The sequence below is a fragment of the Haplochromis burtoni genome, unplaced genomic scaffold, assembly GCF_018398535.1.
Source record: "Haplochromis burtoni strain Fernald_Lab_line unplaced genomic scaffold, NCSU_Asbu1 Contig_62, whole genome shotgun sequence".
Taxonomy (NCBI): Eukaryota; Metazoa; Chordata; class Actinopteri; order Cichliformes; family Cichlidae; genus Haplochromis; species Haplochromis burtoni.
Genome location: NW_024582423.1, coordinates 568121 through 577846, shown reverse-complemented (window position 1 = coordinate 577846; position 9726 = coordinate 568121). Strand labels below are relative to the sequence as shown.

Here is a 9726-nt window from a genome sequence, read left to right as displayed (position 1 = left end):
TATCTATCTATCTATCTATCTATCTATCTATCTATCTATCTATCTATCTATCTATCTATCTATCTATCTATCTATCTATCTATCTATCTATCTATATAAACAAAAAACAAAAAAGCGATTGCAGGTATTTAAACTGCTACAAATCATTTGCAGGTATATGTTCTGTCAATCATGTCTCAAACAGAGACATTTTCAAACATTTCTGGAAAGATCCTAACAATAAAGATATTTTAACTGGGCAAAAAAGACCATGTTGATTGTCATATATAACACAGAAACAGAGAGATACTAGCAAAACAGCTCATTTTTTTATTTTATATATAAGCCTTTCGTAAACCACGTTTACTGGAGCCTCATTTCCAGCTTGAACAAAGATATTAGTCATAAAAACCCGCATAGAAACATCGGCAATCACTTTATTTTGTGCACAATGAACTAATTAGCGCATACTTTCCGCATCTCCAGAAGTTTTGCGGTAGGCCGTGTGCTTACTGATACATGCGCTCACCAAAAGTCTAATTTCTTAATTAAACTCGGGAATTGCACCTTTGTTTCGCAGGGAGAGAAGGGCGGACATGATGAAAGGTGTCTCTGTAAGGTGAGAAGGAAAGCTGGGGCTTCAGGGTAGTGTGAGCAGACTGTGGGTGTTGGTCATTTGGTCAAATAGGGGATAATGTTGACTATCTACCTTGCTCATTAGCTTGGACCATTGAATGATTCAAATCAGGCCCTCACTCGCCAGTCAGTTAACACACCTCTCTGGCTTCATCAGCATCAGCAGCAGCTCGAGCTCATCGAGGATCAAATCTAAGCACTGAAATGGAAGGCATGCATCCCAGTTTGACGACCTCGACACCTTTTTCCGTGAAGGATATCTTGAGGATGGAGCACCACGACTATGAGCATGATTTTCTAACGGCTGACCAGGTTGTGCCCTTGCATCATCAGCACGTGCACGCTGCGCCCCAGAACAGAGACTTTTATGAATGCCACTCGGAGCCGCGCGCCTCGGAGATACTTGACAAACTCGATACTCACAACCTGGGAGCAGAAGAGGAGATACACGAGCAAGGTGAGGTGACACGATGGACAACAAAGTAAGATTCAATTCAGGAGCCGCTGGTTGTGGATTTAGGCAGCTCCACAAAAACACGATACAGGACGCGTTAATGAGACGGGGCCCGAAAGAAACAGTTTCATTTTCCCTTTAGATCTTAGTCTGATAACCTAAACAGACCACAAGAATCTCACTGAACCAGTGAGAAATGTTTCCCTAAAGTAATCCCCACCTAAATTAATAAATTAAAAAAATTCTGACAATTTTCTGCAAACTGCAGACTTCAAGATCAAAATGTGAGCTAAACAAAATTTTTTAATGTTGTCAATGTTTGTAGTTTTGTCAATTTTGCCTTTAAACTCTCAGAAACAATCAAATTAGTTGGGGTTTTTTTACTACAACTTTCCACTTTATTTAAGCTTTAGTCTTAAAAGTGTTGCACATTTCGAACAATTGCAAATGATTTGGCAAATTTTAGGCAGTAAACAGGTCATGGTGTCAGAATGTGACTGTGTTTTTGTTTTGTGGTGCAGAGATGAGCGGGTTCGACAGTCCATCTGATTGTGACAAACCCCCCCAGAGGCCCAGCGTGCGCAGGAAGCCCCGGGTCCTCTTCTCCCAGTCTCAAGTGTCCGAACTAGAGAGGCGTTTCAGACAGCAGCGCTACCTGTCCGCCCCGGAGAGAGAGCACCTGGCCCACGTGCTCCAGCTCACTTCCACCCAGGTGAAAATCTGGTTCCAGAACCGCAGGTACAAATGTAAACGTCAGAGGCAGGACAAATCTCTGGAGCTGGCGGGTTATCTGCCTGCACCCAGGAGGGTCGTGGTTCCCGTGCTGGTGCGGGACGGGAAGCTGTGCGGTGCCGGTTCCCATTCAGCGCCTTACAATGTAACACTTGGACATTATAACCCCGCGCTTGGATACGGAAACAGCAGCATGTACGGCTGCAGTTATCACAGCGCGTCACCTTCTGCGGCACAGATGTCCAACAGCAAGCTAAATGATTTAGCAGGAAACACCGAGACGCACTTCGGCCACGGGCCGTTTCAGGCCTCTCTACAGGGTATAAGAGGCTGGTGATAAAGGGACTGAACCACTGAGACATTTCAGTATCAAATGTATATTGTATAGTTGGTGTGGGGTCGTATTGTAATTTTCCGTTGTTCAAAAAATTTCTGATGAATCGATTATGAAGAATAAACGCTTTAATATTCAGTTATACTTTTCTGTGTCTAGACGCAAATTCTGAATTAGGGCAATCCGGGGTTGGTTGGTACACTTTTTGCTCTTGCTGATGTTTGGATTACTTTCAATAATGAGTCATGAATCGAACAAAAACTAATGAAGCATCAACGACACTCTGTGACAACCAGCCCTGTAACGAGGTTGGTTATCAGTGGGTTTCAGTAAAAAATGGTGATCAAAAAAAGCACAACTTTTTATTCTACTTAGATAAATATATCAATGTATCAAAGTTTAGAAATGAAATTTTAAACCGTTTTTCCATTTAAGCCATGAATCTGAACCAGTCACAGTTATTATTTATTATAGTTAATATTCTTCATTCTTATAGTGTTTTTATACAAAAACAACTGAGAATAAATGTCATATTTTTTCGAACTCATGTATCACTTTAAAAACGGGTTTTGCAACAGGTAAACTGAGCGAGTCAGCGCAAACACGATAAAAATGAACTACATTATTATCTTTCTGACTCTGAACTGCTCTCCATTATAAGTCTTGGTCATGCTCGATCGCCTAGATAAGGAAGGTTTCCGGGATCTCTCTTCTAAGGTTGCTAGTTTTAATGTGGGAACCCAGAATCACACGAGTCAAATGCGCACTCCTGGATCGCCTGAGATAATCTGTGTGAGATCAGTTTTGACAACAGCACACGGAAGCCTCATTAGTGCTAAGAACTGATTCCCAGTGTGATTTTTATGTGTAATATCTTTACTTAAAATTACTTGTATTTGTAAACAGACCTCATTGAGCAGGATTTACAAAAGGTCTATATATGCAATTTAAAAATCACCTGTTTTTCAAGCATCTTTATGACTGTGTCTTATTGCACCTATACATTATAACCAATCCGGTCCTTTTTGACCACGTAAAATATGTTTACAGAACTATTGTTATATTTATTGCAATTTCTTCTTCTTGGCAAGATTACTCTTAGAGATTTTTTATGTCAACTTTTTATCTGGATAAATAAAGTTTTTAAAAGTCACTTTGCCAAAAACTGATTGCGGTTTCTTTGTGACAGGAATGTTGTTTGTGGCTCAAGGTGGCTTGATGTCATTCACTAGTGATACATTCGAGATATATTTCACATATTATATGGCAAAAGTTATTTATAGCAGTTTAAATACGACCAATCACTTTTTGGCAAACACAAAAATTCCAAATATTTTGATTTAGTTACCACAGTAAAAAACGAATTCAAATCAAAGTGATTGGCTTTTCTTCATAAGTGTGCATTTTTAAAACGACTAATGTTGCGTGAGCTTTTCATAAAAATACAAATTCCACAAATTGGCCGGTGCAAAACGATCGCGTGAAATACCCACAGTGCCCTATGCGTCCTCTACCTCCATGTAGTCTATAAACATGTGATGACTTCATATAAAGTGAGCTTTAAAAATATCATTACTGTACTATATTGCTTTTCATCAAATTATTCCTTTTTTATTTCTCCGTAGAGTGAAGCTTTTAAAATAAATAAAACAAAGGAGAAACTTTTTTGAGAATTATATAAATTTGTAAGACTTTGTCACCCAGTTTTCCAGGAGGAGCTCAAAAAACGACAGCATACCTTATTAGGAACCTTTAAGTGTAACTGGTTGTGGCGTTGTCGTTTGCCGGGTTTATCAAAGAGAGCCATCAAACAGCTAATGGATGAAGTGACATCTGACCTGACAGCGCTGCTCTATCAAAACTCAGCTCATTATTGCCCCATTCACAAATCCGCTGATAAGGCCGGAGAGCTTGTCCTGTCCCGGGGCTCTGCTTGGTAAACAAACCCGCAGACAGAGTGGCTCTTTAACTTCTTCAAACTTTCAATCAAGCGGGAAACAGTTCCAGTCTGACGTGTCGTGTGTCGACGAGCCACAGCCAGGTGAGCGCCAATCAAACTTCAAAACACAGATTTCTGTAAAATAAAATTCAGTTATTTTTATCATTAAAACGGTCCCTTTATATCTCCACAACAACAAAGCGTGGCATTCATTTAAAATTATAAAACCATAACATCAAATAAATCAGAGATACATATCAGCGCGACTCGTTTCCCGTCAAAATCACTTGATTGGGGGGAAAATACGTTTGTGTAATTTTTTATTGCGCAGAGAATAAACACCTCTCAGAGAAGAGTCACGGGCTGAAGGATAAGGATGAAGCTGTAGACAGAGAGGAGACCAAGAGAGATCAGATAATGACTGTGTGTGTGTGTGTGTGTGTGTGTGGATCACTTCTCAGTGGATCAGCATTTCAATGTGTGTATGTGTGTGTGTGTGTTTGTGTGTGTAAGTAAAAGGGTTTTTCAGAAGTTATGTTTATAGTGTATGACTTTAAAATGCAACTTTAAAAAAATATATAGATCTTATTCTTCTTAATAACACCAGTACATAAATACATTACATTATAGATCACGTGTAGCCATAACCTTTGGTGTGAACTATTTTAATTTTAATTTAGAAGCATAAAGAAAAGCCTTAAAATGACGTAACCCGGTGATCTCATGACACAGTAACTGTCTTTCAACTGAAGTAATTGGTTACTGTAATCAGTGAAAAGGTCCTCTGTCACTCATGACAGATAAAGATTTTTTTTTAAATGACATTCAGCAACATCTCACTAATGAATATTCAAATCTGTGTCTTTTCAGGGAGGAAAACTGTGAGCTCATGCGCAGTAGCTCTGCTTTGTTTTGAAAAGGTGGAGAGGGAGTTTTTCTTTTCTCCTCGTCCACATAAAAGGTGCTTGATTACACTGCTTGTGATGAGGGGCAGTTTAAATAGAGAATGACGTGAGTCTGACCATCGCTTGAAGAGACATTATGGTTTCCAAAATCCACAAAGGGTTTAAGTCATGCTGTGGTTAGAAAGAAAGACGCGTCCCTGACTATGTCAGAGACTTCAAATGTCAGTGTGATGATGAAATGATGAACTGTTGTATATGATTGTGCAGGAGCTCATCCACATTGCAACAACTCGCCTAAACAAAATAAGAAACTGTTGATTTTTGTAGCTGAGCTGGTTGTAGACAAAATAACAATCCATGGTACATAATCCCTTTCTTTTAAAGTAGCTGTGAGATTGGCTTTAAAGCTCCCTCTGGTGGAAAACACTAGAATTGCATTTACAAAACTATCTCACACAGACCAAAGATAAGTTACTTTAATTTTCCCCTCACTGAATTTGGAGAAGAAAAAAATGGTTCACAGTTACTAAATTCAGAGTAATTGTTTCTTTATCATTTACTTTTTGTACAAACTTTAAACTGACCTGTTTCCTCTGATGACATATTGGTTATGTCGCACACTTTACAAAGATGATTCTTGTGCAACAGCCAGGCGTAGGGATACTGTATAAAACAACTCTGATGCTGAGAAGATAAGAAGACAGAATGCTGACAAATCTGCTGCTGCGACAAGTCCTCGCAGTCACCATCTCAGACAATGAAACAGCAGGAAAATAACAGAAGGTTGATGGCACGTTTGGTGGCTCAAAGAAAACATCGTCACCACTGCACCGGGGAGGACAAATGCCTTTCCAGGCTGAAAGGTCAGCAGCTCTCTTATGCTACCTCTGATGCACATCTAGATAACTATGCCACGACTGTCTAGGACACAGTGATTGTAGAGGAAATGCCATTGTTTGGAGCAATCATGCCGATTGTCACAGAATAAGGGTGGTGGATGACTGCACAGAGTCTTAAAAGAACCACTTCAGTCGTAGGACTTCCCCTCCTCACACAGCCCAGGTGCTCGCTGTCATTGCTGACCTTGTTTTTGCTTATGTCATCAGACAGGTACGTGAGTTTTGTTATTCTGCAAAACATCCTTTTAACCACAATCAAACGTTTTTTAGATGGTGAAATAAAAGTGACATATGCCTCAAATAAATGCAATGTATGCATTTCTAGTAGAAAGTCATTTTGCACACAGCTGTGGTTTTGCTTGATTCCACGTTCAGTACAGTATGATCCAAAAATAAACGTAAGGAGTTTTATGGGGTAACAAACAATGTCTAGACAAAAGTGGGATTTTCTGTGCTTACAGTTCAACATACTTTAACAGGCAGACAGTTGCATGCAAAGATTTCACGGTGAGACATATCAAGCATTTAATCTTAATACGCTGTTGACAAGACAGCAGGTAATGCAAACGAGGAACCTTAAGAGATTACACACAGATAGCTTTCATAAATGACTATCCACAACACAGGAAAGAACACGGCAGACATGACTTAGTCTGGGGATAATATATATAATATATATATATATATATAATATATATATATATATATATATTATATATATATATATATATATATATATAATGCTGGATATTGATACATAGTGTATAATGCATACAAGGATGCAGTTTAAGTGCTGCTGATAATAGTAGCAGTCATCAGTGTGGTGTAAGTGTGTATTTGGTGAAGAGAAGCTGGTGGAGTCAGCGCCATCAGGGGCCACGGAGAGGGCTGTGTCTGTCATACCAACATTCACGCATTTCCAAATGAAGCATGAAATCCCAGAGCAACTCCGACACCGCCTGTAAACATCTTAGTAGACGGAGAAAGGTCAAGCCGGACCGCAGAGAACAACAAATAAACAGCCGTCAAACAATGAGCGTGTCCATTCAGGAGCCGGCCTAAATGTGTCCAAGTCATTAGTGCTTCAGGAGGCATGACCACCCACTCTGACCCCAGCCACCGGCCCCACCCACCCCCCGCTACTGGTACATTTGTCTCACTGAAGCCGCTGTGTTACAATACTGAGCTGATGGAGGGCTCAAATTCGAGACTTTTTAGTGTGTCTGGAGCAAGTAGCTCCGTCCCTCCTTGTGGACTCAAACTTCCTCCACAGAAAGACTAAACACACTTTGTGAACATGCACTGCTTGCTTTTCTGGTACTATTAGCTAATTTTGGATGTCACTCAGTTCTCTCTGTTAGGAATAGATCATAGCTAAAAAAGTACATTGCCAACATGCACCCATTATATTTTCTTGTACAGAAATGAGTTTCTAATCATTTTGTTTGAGTTTAGATCACATATTCGACACCTTTCTGCACATGTGTATAAGTAGAACCACATCAGACTGTTTTTCATTTAAACATAAAAGCATGCATAAGGACAACTATAAATATATAAATTCATCTTTTTACAATCAGTCTAAAGTTTTAAAATCTTTCTCTATACAGATCACTTCTAAAATAAAAAAAAGGATCAGTACTTCCTTTTGAATGTTTCAGTATTTTTATGGACTTGATACATTGCAGCAGAGCTGAGTAGGAAACTTGAATGAAAGTTAGTGAAAGTGGAAGTAAACTTTAGCCGTCCCGTCTCCTTAACGCGTCAGTGCAGTCTGAGCCCGCCCCTGCTATTGTATAAATTCAGACTGTGTAAGTGTGTGAGGACTCACAGTGCTTCAGCCACTTCTCCCACTGCGCCTCTGATGCACCGAGAGTCCTCGGATTTTTTTAAATTACTGGCTGGAAATGTCTGACTCGGCCAAACCTCTGACTTCCTTCCTCATCGAGGACATCCTCTCCAACAAAGACAGTGCGCGATTCAATGATAAATGCTGCTCGCAGAAGGAGGAAAGATGTTCGCAGTGGAATGAAGAATCAGGAAAGTTTTCACCACAGCTCTGTCTTCAGGAAACAGCCTTTGGATTACAGACAGGTGAGCGTCTGCAGGCTTTCAACAGCAGGTTTACTGCGCTTAGATAAAGTGACCAAATCAGTTTGATGTGTGTTGTTTACTGTGAAGAATGTGCAGAATGGTGCAGTGTAACAACAAAAGACTTGCTTTAAAATTTTATTTGTAATGGCAGCTGCTTATCTTACAATGATCACAAACCAGTTCACAAAGCCTGCTGCAAACCAGTTTACCTGTTTAATGACTGGATCTCATCTGTGCTTCACAGAATCTCTGAACACATCATGCCCCAGCTCCTCGGAGTCAACTTTGCCCTCCCCCGGAAAGCAGAAGCGCTCCAGAGCTGCGTTTACACACCTCCAAGTGCTCGAACTGGAGAAGAAATTTAATCACCAGAAATACCTGTCGGCCCCAGAGAGAGCTCAGCTGGCCAGAACCTTAAGACTAACCGAGACCCAGGTGAAAATCTGGTTTCAGAACAGGAGGTACAAAACGAAGCGGAAGCAGCAGACATCAGAGTTTTGTAAGGATTTGTACAACGCAGAAGGACTGGGTCTGAAAGAGGATTTGGTCAGATCATCACTGATTACTTCCTTCTACAAAGCCTACCAATACAGACCCTACCTGTGGGACTACAGTGGCCCCTGGGGCCCAGTGTTATGGTGAAAATAAATGTATAACCCTAAAGTTTATCATCTACAAGCTTCTAAAATCTATGTTTACTGTCACAGCTGATTCTTTGTCAGATTTGGAACATGGTGTTTGCTCATGTGTTGACTTTATCCATCTTGTGGAGTGATTTCGCTCATGAAAATGTGCTATCATACAAATCTTGCTGTATGGATATGACATGGATTTGCACAGCCAACTTGTGACATTGTTGATTAATAAATTATTAATAAATTAATGCTTATACATTTAACCTTTGTTAAGAGTGCTGTAAAAAACAGAAAAAAACCAATTTGTTGCTTTGATCTAATTACAGGGCAATGTTTTGTGGAAATGATCAAATATACATTAACCACAGTTTGCATAAAAGCTGTGTGGATGACTTTCAAACAGTCACTCTGGCATTAAGTGTGAGGTTAAAGTGAAACTTTCTACTGAGTGCTCTCAAGCTGAAGAAAAATTCGAGCATTTGAATGAAGTTAAACTGTGATAAAATTGAAAGAATGAGACCCGATTTCTTCAAAGAGCTGATGCCCTGATTGCAGGGAGATAAACTGCTCTTTCTAGAGACAGCACCACACGGAAAGCGAGAGGAAACGAAACAGTAAGAGAGTCAGCTGACATCACGCATTCCAGATGCTTAAACATGCTGACATAAATACAAATATGAAGGCTGGCCAAGAGGCATCTTTGTTTAAATCAGAGATAAACGGAGCTCCATAAGGCATCGAGTTCAATCAGCAGTTGTCAGCTTTGCTCTCTTGAAAGTGGGGCATGAGGAGGTAAAGCTGTCATGTGGCTCACCTCCTGCATGCCATGGTGATTGTGTAGTATACCTGGCAGTTGGTAGATAAAAAAGTAACAGAACGTGTTTCTTAAGGTATGTTCTGTGCGATGTATAACAATAAGTGAGGATAACACACAAAATGTGATGTACACTTCAGATCTGGGCACATTTTGTGACCCCTTTTTGGAAGCTTTGGTGTAATCATAGCCCTGTACTCTCATGCATGTAACACATACTACAAATCAACATATTTTTCTAAGCACCTGGATTGTACAAATAAAAATTTTAAGAAGTCTGGCAGCACGATTTTTCAAACTGACTG

General features: G+C 40.0%; 2 protein-coding genes across 2 annotated transcripts; both read left to right on the top strand.

The window, feature by feature from the left end:
* The first annotated feature begins 676 nt into the window (after positions 1-676).
* Positions 677-2620, top strand: nkx2.7 (NK2 transcription factor related 7). The gene is made up of 2 exons (XM_042221216.1): positions 677-1077; positions 1536-2620. Exons 1-2 carry the CDS (start codon positions 820-822, stop codon positions 2136-2138), a joined length of 861 nt encoding a protein of 286 aa, XP_042077150.1. The 5' UTR covers positions 677-819; the 3' UTR covers positions 2139-2620.
* A 5068-nt stretch (positions 2621-7688) lies between these two features.
* Positions 7689-9718, top strand: nkx3-1 (NK3 homeobox 1). The gene is made up of 2 exons (XM_005922648.2): positions 7689-7972; positions 8217-9718. Exons 1-2 carry the CDS (start codon positions 7786-7788, stop codon positions 8612-8614), a joined length of 585 nt encoding a protein of 194 aa, XP_005922710.1. The 5' UTR covers positions 7689-7785; the 3' UTR covers positions 8615-9718.
* The last annotated feature ends 8 nt before the right edge of the window (positions 9719-9726 follow it).

Coding starts and splice junctions, on each gene's coding strand:
- nkx2.7 (XM_042221216.1), top strand. CDS start 820: ATGGAAGGCATGCATCCCAGTTTGACGACCTCGACACCTTTTTCCGTG. Junction 1,078..1,535: donor AGATACACGAGCAAGGTGAG/GTGACACGATGG, acceptor GGCAAATTTTAG/GCAGTAAACAGGTCATGGTG.
- nkx3-1 (XM_005922648.2), top strand. CDS start 7,786: ATGTCTGACTCGGCCAAACCTCTGACTTCCTTCCTCATCGAGGACATC. Junction 7,973..8,216: donor AGCCTTTGGATTACAGACAG/GTGAGCGTCTGC, acceptor TGTGCTTCACAG/AATCTCTGAACACATCATGC.